Consider the following 16419-nt stretch of genomic DNA (forward strand, 5'->3'; position numbering starts at 1 on the left):
AGAAAATCAGGGGAAGTATTGGGAGGGATGTATGTAAAACCAGGGAATTTGAATAATGTAGTGTAATGACTCCTGTATTCAACAGGGAGTTTTTCCCTTTCATAGGCTCCAGGACAGAATGCTTCAGTGGAGACGGTCGTTGTGTAAGGTCGAGGTTTATATATATAAAAGGCATAGTTTGGTGGTGTAAACTTGGAAATGTCTCTGGCTTGAATACAGAAGGAAAAATATCCTAGTATACTTGCTATGTAGTTTCAGCGAAGAAGTTACTTTAGCTTCATGTGGATGGTATGATACTATCTGGGTTTAAGATCTTTTCTTTAAAAACAAATCAAAATTAGTTAGTAGAACTGTAATTATGTAAAGATTTTTTTTTCAAGCGTTGCAGCTGAATTGAGCTCTTCCTGTGTGTATATATATCTTTCACTGCTCATTTTACTTTAAGCTTACTAATCTGTGTCCCTGTCTGACGTAGAGGTACAGAGAATTTCTTTGATGTAATTGTTTCCATCCTTTTTTTTTTCTTCCTTTTTGGCTTCTTGGCAGAATACAAATTAACTCTGTAAAAATTTCTCTCGTACTCCTTGGTGGCTGCTTTTGTTTTGGTGTCTGGGATAGTGCAGGAAGGCTGCATTTAAAGTTATAGTAGGAAAAATTGAAAACCATAATATTTTCTGATATACAACTGTCACTTAGCTTTTCTAACAATTTTTGTACTACTGTGGAACCACATGTTATGTAGGTTTCAGTTAGAAGAAATTTTATGAGGTACATTTAAATTAGCTAAACTTTAGAAAGAAAGTGTTTTCAGGAACACAATTGGGTTTTGTAATTCTTGAGTTCTAGATAAACACTTTAATACTGGAGTAGCTGCTAAACAGCATACACTGATGGAAGATAATTCAATCTAATGTCATCTGATCAAATATTAACATATGTTAAAAAAATTAAAAAGTAAAAGTTGATAGTGTTATATCTGTGGTAGTGTAAGAAATACAGGCCAAATTGGAATGGTCACTTGAAGACAAGTTATTTTTCCAGCTATCTAATAAAAAATACGATTTCTACTAGTACTTTCCAAGTACTACTATACAGGAAAAATCTTAATCCAAAGGTACAATGCCAGCCTCCTTAAAAATATTAAAAGGAGGAGATGTTTTTCTCCTTCATAGCAGTGCTGTTTCAGAGTGAGATGGTGACTGTTGCCTGACCACTTGGTTGGAGGATTTCTTGAAGAGCCGGAAAAGAAGTGGTGGTCTTGCAGGTATTCTTCAGAATGTTAGCTGGCTTTCTGGGGAAGATTCATTCTAGGTGCCACTGTGAACTATTAACTGGGAATGAATTTCTAGATTTCATATTTTTGCTAAATGCCTTTTTAAAAGTATAAGCTTATTTATCTGTGAATATAGATAAGAGCTGTTCAAAACATTATGGCTCAAGTTTCAAATTGATTAAATTGTAGCTTTGTTTGGAACTTCCTTTGATGCACAGTGCATACATTCTCATTTAGGGAGGAGAGATGTTAATTCACAACCGTGGCTGATGCTATGGCTATAGAGCTAGTCTTCAACCTTTTTTGTGAAAAGCAACTAAGTTTTCTTTCATGTCAGAAAGGAAAAATTCTGAAACCTGTGTTCAAGTAAAGGGGTATTATTGAATTCTGGAGACATCTTAAAGTGTTCATTCCTGTTTTTCAGGAGCATGGTGTTTCCTGCAATTCCCTCTAGATGCTGCTCAAATGCTGGTGCTAGGAATTAGTTGCCCTCTAGAATTCACTTCTCTTCATCCTCTTTATTTTCCTGTTCTTTGTTGTTGTCTTTTAATATTATTTCAATAGCAAGTACAGCAAAGCAGGTGGTGGGTTTTTTTCAGTGGAAAAAACTGTGGTTGATAGGTACCTTACTAAATTATCTTGAGCCCTGCTGTGTTTGTGAATTTTGCAAATTAGTGAGTGAGCAATCATTCTGAAAAGCAAGTTAGCATAATACAGACATTTGGATTTTAATGCACTCAGAAAAGTCCATTTCTTAAGCAAAAAAGGACCGCCACTTGTAATTGTAGTTGTGACATTGCCCTTTGAATACATCTGGATTTTGTGAGAGAAAGTTGAGTATGTGGTAAACAATGCATGTTCCACATCACAATCTGTAGAGCTGAAAACATTTTTTTCTATTTCCCTCAAACTTATTTGCTTTTTTGTTTCCCCCCCTCCAAGTGATCTGTATACAGATAAATAATTTAAGGAGCTCTTTGCTGATTATTCATGTTTCCCTTTCTGACTGCTGTGGAGCAGTACCTTGTTAGGGGCTAAAATAATCTTACTAATTAGAGCTGAACATATGAATAGGCATGCTAGGAAATTTGTTTATGAGGTCTTAACTTTTGCTTTTTTCAAAGGACCACTAGGATAGCAATTTCTAATTGACTAATTGCTAAGAAAATTGAAAATATGTATACTCTAAGGTGGGCTCCAAATAAAATGGCCAAACCAGAACTGAAAACTTGACTGGTGCCTTCAGCTTGCTGCTTCCTCCTTTTGTGCATCCAGAGCACATTAAATCACTTTTTTCTGCCTTGAACTTAATAGTTATTGTCTTGCTTTATGAAGATTGCTTCTATCTGTTACAGGCAAAGGTGAAACAGCCATTTGCCAAAACTTGAGAGTTGCTTTGGGTTTTCTGCTATTTCTTTCCATCGCCTGTGTAGTTCATGGGATAATTGAGGTCAGAAGGGACCTCAGGAGTTCTCTAGTCCAAGTTGCTACTCAAAACAGGGTGAGGTCTGAGATAAGATGAGGTTTCTCCAGGCTTTTCATGGGCATGATCTCAAAATTTTGAGACTCTGAGCAGTTATGGTTAAAGAGAAGATTAAGATGTTTTGTGTGGGTTTTAAGTGCGTGAGTATGTAAAATAGCTAAATCTGGAGATTTGCCTCAGTAAAGGGTCCGTCTTCAGACTAAACTTTGGAAGTCTGTATTCTTTTGTTATCAGTAAGTCATGTAAAAGTTAAAATTCTCCCAGTGTGCTTTGCTTTTGCTTCATTTCAGTAATTTAAGATTAGTACTATTTTTGGTCAGCACGGCTTTATTCCTCAGGTTGGTATCGGGCAGGAAGGGCTAAACTTGACATTGTGCCCAAGAAACACAATTAAATTATGAGTTCTGGATGCTTGTTTTCCTGAAGTATAGACCACAAGGCTGTGAGACCAAGATCCCGGGGCAAATAAAATGGTTCAGCATCTTGCTACAAAGGGAATCTCAGATAGATCTCCCTTAATGTGTCTCTGCTGTCACTTTTTACTACGTGATATGGACTGAGATTTGTTTACCTTTCTGAGCTGTTTATATATCTGTTATTATTACCATGTTAATTATGTACCGTTATGGATTCCTGTTACTGTTCAGGTGAGTCGTTCCATCTATTGATACAATTTGATATTCATATAAGTCTTTCTTGTAGCCCAACTAGAGGCAAACTTTGAGGAAATGGAGAATCATCTGTTGTGTCTTGAGGACCTATGTGAACAGTGTGAGTTGGAAAGATACAAGTGTATGCAGACATTACAGCTGGAAAACTACAAGAAAACAAAAAGGTAAATAAAACAATTGCTATAAATATAAATTAGCATAAAATATAAGCCTTTTGTGTTTATTCCCCCCCCTGTATATAATATAATCCCGGTTATTTTCATCTTTTCAAGAAACAGTACTCTTTGTCAGAAAGTTGCAAATTTGTAATAAATTCATTGAATGTCTGTGTAACTCTTGGTGATGAACAAAGAATGTGTACGTGTTTGGAAAAGTATCACTACGTTGTTGTTAAGATGAAGTGCTTATTATTCTCTACAAACAGTTGGCGTAAGGGCTATTGTTAATAAGCACTGATAAATTGTTTCTTTTAATCCCTTGCCCTGTTTTTTGGATTTCTCTCTTTCTCCATGTACCTGTAAAGTCAGGAACTGTATTGTCCTCTGTCTTCCTTTCAGCTGTATCCTATCCTATACAATGAGTACCTTTCACTCTACGTGAAAGGTATTAATCTCCTGCCATACTCTTACTTGGGGGCATTACTTACAGTGCAGGATATTACTACTTGGAATCAAAGTTCATCTTGTAGCAGTATGTGTGGAAAGTCGGAAGCTCCAACTCTTGAGTTTCATGTTTACCTAAAAGATAAAGTAGCAAGAGGTGAATATTAAGAGCATAAATAACTTAAACTGTTGACTTTCCTGGTTTTGTTACTGAGTGCCAAAAGCAACCTTACTGAAAGAGATAAGAAAAGCAGTATGAAGTGCGTGTTATAAATGAGGAAAAGAGGAGTTAAATTGAAACAATTTGTCAAAGACTGTGTCTGACAGCCTGTGTTAGGGAGTGGTGGGTAGATGAGGATGCTGACAGACAGGGCACGAGCACTGACAAGGGGATAAGTAAGTCACCTGATCTGTCCAACCAGGTGTCCTCCTGTTAGCCAGGGGAAGCACCCTGGCACCCTCCTCGCTTTGCTTGGTTGTGGAAGCAAGTTTGACTCATGTGGTATGGTCAGAACAACTGGTTTGGTTTGTGAATGTGGTGATCCAGGGCAGAACAGTGCCAAACAGCACTGGCCACATTTTCATTTTGCATAGCTTATCCGTTTTTCTCTTTCTTGACCCTTTTTTACCATCCTTGTAGCTCTTTTTTTTTTTTTTTTTTTTTTTTTTTTTTTCCCCTCTCCAGTCAGTCTCCTCCCAAATAAACAATCCACCCCTAATTACTGTTTCCTTATTGGTCCTGGTTTTGCCATTCAGATTTGGTATTTCTTATACCATTATCTAGGGAATCTTGGCCTTCTATGGTGTTACAGTTACAGTTACTGAAGTACTGTTGGTATTGCAAGTTCTGCCTCCCAGAAGGTTCCCAATACCTTAAAGGTCCCCTTTCAATTTTATGTGAAGTTTGGCTCTCTTTCTTGCCTTTAACCATCTGTGAAATCCAACCATCCCTCGTGGTGCTTTTGTGGGCATCTTACTACATTATCTGTCACATCTAGCAATTTCTGGTGTTATGTCTTTTAGTTTTTCACATCCTGTTCAGTTAGTTTCACGTCAGGCCAGGGCCTCTTGTCATTTTCCTGCAACCTGTGTTTTCTCTTTCCCAAGCCAGGTCAACACCATTTTCTCTTCCTCCAGGAAGAATCAGCAGTACTCAATATGGCTGAATATTCACTTCTTCAGTCCTATTTAAGCAATAAAATATTTAATAGTAATAATTCCAAAATTCTAAATATGTGCTATTAACCAAATAACACACAAATTTAAAATGTGCATAAAGCAACAGATTTGTACCCCCTCAAACATAATAATCTTTGTGAAGTTTTCTGAGTTGTGTTTGTTCTCTCTGCTGTCCTTACTCCCTCTCCCCTTCCCCTAGCCTCTGCTTTCAACATCAATATAAAGTGTTAAACTGTTGCCTGCTCTGCTTAGCAGCATCTAATCAGTTTTATAAATAGAATGCTAAGCAAACTACTTACCATAATTACAAGCTGATTACATTTGGTCAGATCTAGACAAAACAGGAAAAATGCACGTAATTTCTGGTTGATCATTACCACTGTGTTTGTTTAGCTAAGAAATTAACTGCTAGCTTGTTACTGGAAGGACACTTGCCAATGTAGATACTCGAAGAATGAACAGCCGGTTACCTTAATGTGAGTGTGCTTTATGTGTGTTTGGGACTCATATCCTGTCTTCCTCTCTAGTGTTTGGGATTTTTACTGTGATAACAGCTACTGACAGAATCAAGTAGGGGTTTGGGAATGTATGCTCTCTCTTTAATACAATGATTATTTTCAGGGAGTGAATGGTTTTGTTAAAAAAAAAAAAAAAAAAAAGTAATATTTCCTGTGTTTTGACAACTATAAAGTCACTTTAGAGCTTAGGCTAGAAGCTCCTATATTTCAGGTCTTTTGAAAAGTCTTCCTGTGTGAAAGATTTAGAAGAAACTGCTTTAGGTCAACATTAAACCTTGGAAATGCAGCTTATGGTAACTATGGGAACTGATTTTCTGAAATAGGTTGAATACTAGTTTCAAAGTAGATTCATCAGTCCAAGTTGTTTTCCACAATGTATTTTAAACCCTAATGTTTGGGGGGGGTGGGGGTGTGTGTGGTTGTTTTTCTGCCTGCTTATTTCTGGATTTTTAATGTTATCTTTTTTGGTTTTCAACCCATTGGTCACGGTACCAGTATTGTTGTATGAAGTTTAGATTCCACGCCTGTTTTCCCTAGTTAATCTTGCTGCAATTGTTTGCGTGTATGTTAGCATTAATCCATGCTGTTTTGTTTCCTGTCCTTTTCTCAATCGAGCGCAATTCTTCCTTTCCCTTCATCCTCCCACTGAGGATGTACTGCTTCTGATTGCAGAAAACTCCCGTATCCCTCCAGTCTCCTGTGGCAGTTCTCGCATTTCCAAGGCAGTGCACTGTGTCCTGTAGGAAGCACTGTCAGAAAGTCACTTTCGTACCAATTTTTGTGTGCACTGAATTGCAGGCTTATGGTGTAAGATAAAATGTCCTGAAGCTGTATATCCTATGAAGCTCTTAATACCATTTGTATCCATTTCAGATGGATCACTTTTTTTTTGAAAAATAGAAACTCCTGGTTATTTTATGAATTAAGAGCTGCCCAACTGCAACATTTTGTAGAAACACACTTGAGATAGCAAAAAGTCCTTGTCACTGCACATGAGTGACTACATTTTCCTTGTGTCATTTGACTTTAAACATAGTTGTCTGAATCTTAATTTTTTTAGCATGTCTTGTTTAAGAATCCTTTCTGGTTTTCAGTACTTATCTGCTTTGAGAACAGACGTAGAAGGAAAACGAATGAAGAAATCTAAAATTCTGAGCCTGACGTATACCCTGATGCTAGGATATACTTCAACAGATGAATGTTTTGTAATATTGCAAACCTTGGTGGGACTAATTTTTTTTTCATTTTCAGTGAGATTTAAAGAAATGCTTTACTTGAAGAGAAAGTATGTTCTTAAAATGTATATTTATTCATAATTTTTGTACTTTAAAGGTTTACTTGTGGTCAGATAATGTGTAACCCCACACTTTGGTAGTTAGTGCAGTAGATGAGGAGTTGGGCAGATTGTCACAATTCTTATTAGATCCATTGCAGTGCCATGATGGTGGTTTTATGCTTCTGGAGGAAAAGAATGTTTGACTCACTTTCGTATTCAGAAGGGTATAAAATTGTGTTCTGTAGTTTAGAGATCTGTATGTGAGAAAACACATTAATCAGTTACCACTGTTAAGTTTACTTCTTCTGTATGTTTTACCCCTCTTTCTCATTGCTTTGGGTACATAAGGGACAGTAAGGATTGCTGTAGTTACAGTGGCTTATGTTAGGCCTGACCACCATAAACATTCAAAAAGTAAATACAAACTTCTTTAGACAATTCAGAATAGTCTGCTTTTTGAAAAATTTCCTTCTAACTCAGGCCAATCAATGGTTATTTACTCACTAACATACAAAAGTATTTTATTCCTTTTTTTTTTGCTTTCAGAGATTATCTCTACCTCCTGCAGTATCACTGTAAAAACCTGCCATTTTTTTGCCATCTTGTTTAACCTAAATTAATTATTTTTTTACCAAGGCCAAAAAAACAGAAAATGAAATGGGTAATACGCTGCCATATAAAATTGTGTTGTGTAAAAGAAGACTTCTATGTCTGTAGATCTTGTTTAGATCCCATAGTGTTCCCCAAGTGATAAGCTACAATGGTACTCTGTACAGTACATCATCTTCAGTGATGGCTCCCTCCTATCTGGCAGTGATAAATTTTAAATTTAAATTTTTTCATAACCCTTTTAAGCTTTACATGTAATGTATCAAAATAACTTTTTATACATTAAAAAAAATATACCATTGTTGCAAATGTTTCAAATGAGTATGTGTTTTCCTTCCAATGTTAAATGTACTGTGAATTATTTCAAAGACTCTAGCTACATGTTTCATAGTTCTCGTCGCAACTTTCATCAAAGTAAGGTGTCACGCCATATTCTTCTTGATCAGTGTTCTGGTGGTATAGATTTTCAGCTGCTACAGCTCCCTGTACCTGGGTATGTAAATAACAGTTTTGCAAGGGTGCTGCAGAACTTTTGTTATCTTCAGAACAGCTTTCATGGTATACATGCAGTGGATGACTGGCTTTGAGTTTTCATTAGGTGTTAATTGTACGGCTGTAAGTTTCTGTGCTCAAAGCAGAGTTCACATTGTAGAGATCTGTTCCATCCTGTTGTTCATGAGGTTGCATACTTCACAAGCAGCAGCAAGTGTTTTCATGGTGATAACTGGCTGGAATTAATTTTATGGCCATCAGTTATTGCACTTCTTTGGACAGACACATGGAATGAGAATTCCTATTGATCCTGAAAAACAGGGCTTGCATAAGCTTTGGAAAAGTTCCCTTGATAACTGTGTTTCCTTTTGTGTGATTTTAGGGCTCTGAACTTTCTTTTGTTTGCAAGAACACTTGCAGTACAGTCTTTTGCATGCATCAAATGCGAAGGAGCACGCTGCTTCGTTCTTGGGGAATTTTACTCTTGTAAGTGCTCCAAGTATTTGAAAATGTTGGGCAAGACTGAATACATAGCAGATCAAAAGATTGTAGGGGTTTTGACAGTTTTTTGTATTATTTGCGAAGTGTGAATGTACGGTATAATTTCTATCACTTTTAAGTTGATTTAATTTTGCCCTTCTTTTGTAGCGGTCTTTGCTTGATGCAGAGAGACAATGACATTGTTATAAAGAGATTTGTTGCGTACCTTCTCCTTATAGTTTCATTTTCTTTTGAGTAGGCATTTTTTTTATTGATTGGCTTTTGAGACCTGTCATTAAAGGTAGAGTGTTTGTGTTGGATCCTCTGTGTTTTACAGCACATTTTAATAATGTTTTCTAAAAAATGTTAAACATTATGTCAATCCTGCATAACTTCTCTACCTTTATGCAGTGCTGATTACTGGGCATAATCTGCAAATCCTGTCAATCTATTAGTACCAGGCATTTGTTGTCCAGACTCACTGTACCAATACTAGAAACAGATGGTTTAGGACTGCCTTAATCATCCTTTTGTACTCTCCCTCACCTCAAAACTGCATTATTTATCAAATTCATTCCTTCGTTGTGGCTAGTGGCAGAAGAACAGGGCTTAGGCGTTTGTCATTACCACACTAAAATCCATTCTCTGCTTTTGAGCAAGGTCCAGTGCCTCCTGATAAATTCTCGTTCTTCACTGTGAATTGTTTTCCTGAGGTATTTAATAAATCCTTTCAAGTTACATCCGAAACCAATTTGTTTAACACATTTTTAGAATAATCTTTAAATGCATTTATTGACAACATGTCTGTGAGGGAGATTTTATGTTCCTGTGTCAAAGGGATGTGTTGAAGATGCTTGAAGTGGTAAAAGTTGTTACTTTTATCTGTCATAATTGCATTCATGCTGTGTGGAATCACATACAGCGTTTTAGGTAAAGAGTGCATGTAGGGTTACAGGCTTGTGTCATATTGTGTGTCACTTAGTGAAAAAAGTTTGGCTAGTTTTTGAATACTGTATTTTTTTTTTCCTTTTAATGCTTCCGAGGAAATTGATGGCCAGGTTAAAAGACGGTCTGGATTTTGTTGTGTGGCTGTTTACCAAAAATGGGTTTGCAGGAAACTTTTTTCTTTCTAGGAAGGACTAAAGATGGTGGAGTTGATGGTGGAGCTGTTTGTACCTGCTCTCAAATTTCTTTGTAGCTTCTCAAATTTCGTTGTAGCTTGTAGTTGTTTGTAGCTTCTCTTAAATTTCTTTTTTCAAATTTCACCTTTAAACTTTAATTCCTAGACTTCTGGCTGTATGAATAAAATAAATAAGCTGCGCTGATCCTTTATCTTTTGGTAATCCAATGAAGACGTTGCATACTAAGATGAAAGTTAAAAAAAATTTAAATTTGTCCCCTTTTCTTGGATAATAACAGGATGAAAGCAAAACCCTAAAAACTGGGTCCTGTGCAAAATCTTACATCTGAAGGCATAAGCTTTTAGGGGAAGCTAGGAATTTACTCCGCATTTGAGATTCCAGTTTGGAATAGTTCCAATGCTAAATGGCCTGTATCAGTCACTGAGCAGAGAACAAAACACTTGGTTGCTTTTAATGTTTTCACTTCTACCATTTTCTTCTGTTTTTAATGCCATCTCCCTCATTTTACTGTTCTTTTGAATTATAGTACCTGAAAGGTGACCACCAATGTTCTTTATCAAGATAAATATTTTTTACTTTCTTTGGAATATCTAAAGAGAAGTTCTTTCACTATACCCTGAAACTGCTGAGTGTATTAGGGTAGTATTTATTTTCAGTTGTATTTATTAGCTTGATTCCCAGGTAATGTTTGCAATTTCTGTTACAAAATTTTGCTTTCATCAGTTCAGTCTTCTGGAATGAAGTTGATGTAGAAGTTTTGCTGGAAGACCTGGAAAGACTTTGGCTACTTTTGTACCTTCATTTAAGTGTGGAAGCAAAAAAGTCTTCATTGGAACATTTAAAGTTCCTTAGTTCTTGCTCTTCTCTTACTGGATGAAATTTCACATTTGATGGTGAAGAATCTTGACCCATCTTCAGTGTTTCTTCAGATAAATAGAAAACCTTGTCTGCTGCTTATTTCCAACAGTATTTTAATAGTAGTTTTAGTTTTTATTGATTTTTTTTTTTTTCCTTACTTAAAGGCTTTTCATTACTTCAGACTCAAAGGTATTTCAAAGCAGTAGTTGGCCTAAGTGATGTGAAAAAGGGTTGTAATGGGTTCGTGTGGCAAGGTTTTTGTAGCTGGAGGGTTACAGGGGTGGCTTCTGTGAGAATCTGCTACAAGTTTCCCCTATGTCCGATATAACCAATGACAGCTGCCTTTAAGACGGACCCGCCGCTGGCCAAGGCCGAGCCAATCATCAATGGTTGTGGTGCCTCTGTGATAACGTGTTTAAGAAAGGGAAAAGTTATTGGGCAGCAGTAATTGCAGCGAGAGAGAGGAATGAGAATATGCAAGAGAAACATTCTGCAGACACCAAGGTCAGTGAAGAAGGTGGGGGAGGAGGTGTTTCAGGTGCCAGAGCAGCGATTCGCCTGCAGCCTGTGGTGAAGACCATGGTGAGGCAGGCTGTACCCCTTAAGCCCATGGAGGTTAATAGTGGAGCAGATACCCACCTGCAGCCCATGGAGGACCCCATGCCGTAGCAGGTGGATGCTTGAAGGAGGCTATGACCCTGTGGGAAGCCCACACCAGAGCAGGCTCCTGGCAAGAACTATGGACTTGTGAAGAAAGGAGCCCAGGCTGGAGCAGGTTTGCTGGCAGGACTTGTGACCCTGTGGGGGACCCATGCTGGAGCAGTCTGTTCCTGAAGGACTGCACCCCATGAAGGAGACCCACGCTGGAGCAATTAGTGAAGAACTGTAGCCCATGGGGAGGACTCATACTGGAGAAGTTTGTGGAGGACTCTCCTGTGAGAGGGACCCCACATTGGAGCAGGGGAAGCGTGTGAGGAGTCCTCCCCTGAGAAGAAAGGAGTGGCAGAAACAGCAGTGTGATGAACTGACCACAACCCCCATTCCATATCCCACTGTGCTGCTCAAGGGGAGGAGGGAGAGAAATTGGAAATCAAGTTAAGCCTGGGAAAGAAGGGAGGTGTGCAGGGAAGGTGTTTTAAAATTTGGTTTTATTTCTCGTTACTCCTCTCTGAGTTGATTGGTAATAAATTACATTTTTTCCCACATTGAGTCTGTTTTGCCTGTGATGGTAAATGCAGAGTGATCTCCCTGTCCTTATCTTGACCCACAAGCCTGTTATACTTTTCTCTCCCCTGTCCAGTTGAGGAGGGGGAGAGTGATAAATCAGCTTTGGTGGGCACCTGGCATCCAGCCAGGGTCAAACCCACCACAGGAGTGCTCAAGGAGTCTAGGGGAGGGAAAACATTTTTGGGTTGTTGTCATAAATGCTAATCCTAAATACACAAAGTACTTGAATTATTTCTGCACACCGTGCAAGTGACATAAGTTTTGAGTTCCCAGGTTTTTGCCTTTTACTTCTGATGACATCCAGAGGAAAGTCCTCACATGGCTTTTTAGCTTACCAAAGCTTGAATCAGTCTGTGGAAGGAAAATTTGCTCCATCATTTTGAAAAATTAACTGTACCAGACATAAGAGGTAAAATGCAGTATTTCTCAGGTTTTGCTTTGGATCTTGTTAGATGCTACAAATATTTTTAAATTTAATTGTACATAAGCAGATATACTTTCTTTAAATGTTAATTTTTGTTTGTAAATAGTACTTACAACTCTACATTTATACAGATACTTCATTGTAAAATCTTTCAAATTTAACCCTCAATTTTTACCATCCATACGCTGTGTTCAGATTATCTTTTGTTTATGCATGGGTCTAGTAGTTTTGTTACATTCAGAGCCAGTGTTACAAAATCGTTCCTGACATTCATTTATGACTTTGTTACTTTCTTATCTGCCTATGTTTTTCTTGATATGGAGCTGTCAACTTAGGCTGCTGGCATCATTGTAAAGAACATGGTGTTTCTGTGGTCTCTAGGTATTTAACTGAATTCCCTGGTGTTTTGTTACATTCAGAAAATTTATCGTAGTGTTACAGCCCTTTGGAAGATACAGTAGAACCCAAGAACGCTGTCTTGTGTTGAACAAACTAAATTTCCATTGATTTGAGTAACTTAAGTAGGATGTTTTGACGACGACTCCTCCCATATTCTTCTTTCTGGATTTATTTTTGTTTATCAGTGATAACCAAGATAATCTTCGTAGTGTCCGTCTTCTGCCCAGTGACTAAAGCAGGGTTAGTGCAACAGTGTAATGAAAAGCCCGAGGGGAATGGGAAGGTAAATGGGAATTTGTATTTGCCTTCTAACTATTGGTGTAAGTTCTGGTCTTGTCAGTTACTCTGTGGGACTAGTTATATATTGTAGCCAGTTTGTTTCACTTGTCACCAAAATTATATTTTCTCACCACAAACCCTGAAGCTCAACTTTTCTGTAAATGAAGAAGTTGAGGCCAGTGACATGATGATCATCACAACTTTCCAGGTAATTTAAAAATGATAATTCAAAAGACACATCCTGCCTCAACATGACTTCAAGGCACTATAGTTTTAATTTGCTTCAGAATTCATTGTACTTCTTGCAAACAGAAAATTGTATAAAAGGTATACTTCAGACTAAAATGTAGTACTGTATTTTTTAAATGTCTATATATATGTTCTTTTCCTCTATGCCCGTGACTCAGTCTTTTTCGATGAGATGTTTCAGAGAAGTTCTCTGCCATCTCTTGCATTCACAATGCTTCAAATTCTGTTCTTTAAGTTATTTTGAACCATGAGATATTGTCAGCTGTGCCTTTTTAGGCATGATGCATAGAGAGGTTTGTAGTCAAATCTACCTATGTCCATCATGCTCAGAAGGGGCTGAGAATCTGGTTAGTGTGTCTCTTATGTCAGCATTGAAATATACCTGAATATCTACTTTGTCCTGACTTAAGTATTATGTTGAAGAAGTAGGCAACCAGTCTTATGCAATTGGGGTTTTGCTGACAATTGTTGCCCTTTACTTGCTGCTGTTGTGTTGGTCATTTTCAACTGAATTTGAGGGGTATAGATTTTCACAGAGTAATTAAGCCCCCCCATTTATTTTATGAAAACAAGCAGATGGGAAGGAAGAGATGAAAATTATTGCCTATATGTGTGACCAAATGATTTTCACGGGCATGACTCCAGTGTAGATGGAGCCTGTACAGTCTCTTGCCTCTAAGGAAGGAAGGTGGGCTTCGTAAGTTGCGCTCTACACAGAACAAGATTACTTTTAAAGGGTCTCCATGCCTTTATAGTCTGGTTATTTTAGCCTTTAGCCTGTTGTTTTAGCCCTTTTTTCTTGCTCAGTGGTACTAAACTTCATCTTTCACTAAGAGGAGTTATTTATATTATATTATAATACAACTGTTAATTAAGTCCTTTCTTCTGAACACTTACCGTTAACTGTAAGAAAGTGAAGAATATTCTTATTTGTATAACTAGCCAAATTTGCTGGCACTTACCTGAATTGTAGTAGCTAAAGTAAGAGAGCATATGGTCAGATGCCAAATAGTAAGTTGTATTGATTAGTGGTCAGATTCAGCATGGGAGTTCCTTTCATCCTGGGTAGATGCTGAGCAGCCCACACAGGGCTTCAAGAGCCTTCATGTGTAGCGAGGCTAGGGGCAAGGCAGGTGTGTGTTTTTCTAATAATAATGGAAAGGATTATCTCCTGTGACATGCGTGAATTTTTTGGAATGAAAACTCTGTAAAACCCAGGAGCATTTCTCTGTGGATACTAGTTGGACAAATGCAATAGAGGGGAAGGCTAGCCTTTTGCTGCGGAAAGCATCTACAGGGTAACACACTTGTGAGCTGAAGCAGTTGATGGAACTCTTCTGCTGAGGTGATTCATTGTACTGCAGTTTTGTCTTCTAGTATGAATTTGTTAGTAAGCTGTCCATCAAAGGCTGAGCTCTGCTGCTGTAGCCTTTGTATAAACCTGATATGAAAAATGATCTCAAAGAATGAACTATTTAAATAAAAGAAAAACAAATACAAAAATATAATATATAGTATCAAAGCTAGTAATTTAATATGGCAAGATCTAAAATAATAGGAGGCAGCAGTCCTAGCTACACATCCAGCCCTACTTCTGATGCAAGTTTTTCCTTCTGCTTGCCTCATTTTGAAGACTACTGATTTCCAAAACTGTTTTCAGTCTGGTCTTTTTCATTTTAATTACTCAAGCTAACTGCTTTTTCTTTTATAGAGTGTCTGTATTCCAAATACATAATTTTCTTCTTAATGTACATTCAATGTATTTACTTCTGCAGGTGATTTTTTTTATCACTAGATTCATGGAGAAGATGTAGGAGGTATCTTTTTCCTGACTGTTTATCAATAAATACAAAAATGTTTATTTACTTACAAAGGGGATGAGAAATGTAATGTTTTGTAAAACTTTTTTTTTGTATATCTGTCTAGAACTTTGTAATTACACGTATCTAGAAAAGGTACTGATATAACCTTAGGCCATCTGTTTTTCCAGTGTCTTTACAAGTCGTAGTCTCCTTTCCACTTTAAGTTTAGTGTCAGATTCTTACTAAAGCTGATGATGAACGAGATTTAGGATTAAAATTTTAAAACTTCAAGTTTATCTGAATAACATGATTAAATGAATAAAAAAAATCCTCCATTTTGCTGACACAGCGTATTTTCAATGAGCACGTTTTTTAATATATATTTCTAAATGTACTTTTTAAGAGTGTTGTGAGAAGCCGCAAGGTGTGATTAATTCATTCATGTTGTCTGAAATACAAAGAATCTGAATTGGTATGAGGTTACTAGGAAATGCAGATCCTTATATTCCAAATTGTATTTTTACTGTATGCTAATTGTAGATAGTATTAAATTTTTCAGAGGTATGTGTTCTTAAAAAAAAAATTTTATCAAATAATTATTTCCAGCTTTCCTAATGAATGGCAAATATACATATGGATATAGTGACAGCATCTTAATGCATCAACCCTAAAAAAGTTGATGGATTATGAAAGGGAAAATTCTGGGGGTTTAAGCAAAAGCAATGAATATCACCATCAGCTGATTACTGTATCTCACCATCTTGTTTGCTAATCTGTTTGAACACAATGACAGTAATTGTTTTGTCCTCCCTTTTGGAGGCAAGTGGCATAAGACTCCCTGATTTTAGGTGCAAGTAGTGTAGGTTTTTTCCTCTTACTTTCACAAGATGTTTCCTCAGTATGGTTTTGTTTCAGTCTGTGGAGACCAAGGATTTCCTGTGATTGTTATTTTCTCAACTAGTATGCCATTATTGAAAACTAAGGAGTGCAACTTGTGAGAGTGTTTAAGAATTTTGTAATTATATTTAGAGTACACAGGGTAGGAAAAATTTATTAGGTTGTGAACCTGCAAATCACAGGTGTTGTGAAGTAGATTTTTTCCGCTGGTAAAAAAGGGAGAAACTAGTTTGGGGAAGGGATGGAGGAGAAGCAGGAAGGGAAGTAGATGCAGGAAGGGAAGTAGATACAGGAAGTTAAACCTAATAGGCTTCTCTACTGTAAGTCGCGCTATAGCTTATTTCCTGGTGAAGCACCCTATTCTTTCAAAAAACTGTATTTGACATTTGGTGACAAAAGTGGGATGTTCACTGAAACTATGGAGGTAAACCTATTATTCTCTCACTTCTTTTAAAATACTTTATCCTGCTTGGAAAATAAATTGTTTCAGGCTCGAAACGGTTTTGTCTGTTCTTGGTGCAAGAATAAAGGCTGAATTGTATTGTCCATAGGGAGGAGG

At 37.2% G+C, this 16419-nt stretch overlaps 1 protein-coding gene across 2 annotated transcripts in view; it reads left to right on the forward strand.

Annotated features, from left to right (window-relative positions):
• The window catches only part of DTNBP1 (dystrobrevin binding protein 1), a 72242-nt gene that overhangs the window by 13796 nt on the left and 42027 nt on the right, over positions 1-16419 (forward strand). For both annotated transcript variants that reach the window (XM_086469573.1, XM_086469574.1), the window contains exon 6: positions 3459-3591. In XM_086469573.1, the coding sequence (XP_086325699.1) occupies positions 3459-3591 (133 nt within the window). The remainder of the gene's footprint in view (positions 1-3458; positions 3592-16419) is intronic.

Source organism: Leptosomus discolor, chromosome 8, assembly GCF_034619465.1.
Source record: "Leptosomus discolor isolate bLepDis1 chromosome 8, bLepDis1.hap2, whole genome shotgun sequence".
NCBI lineage: Eukaryota > Metazoa > Chordata > Aves > Leptosomiformes > Leptosomidae > Leptosomus > Leptosomus discolor.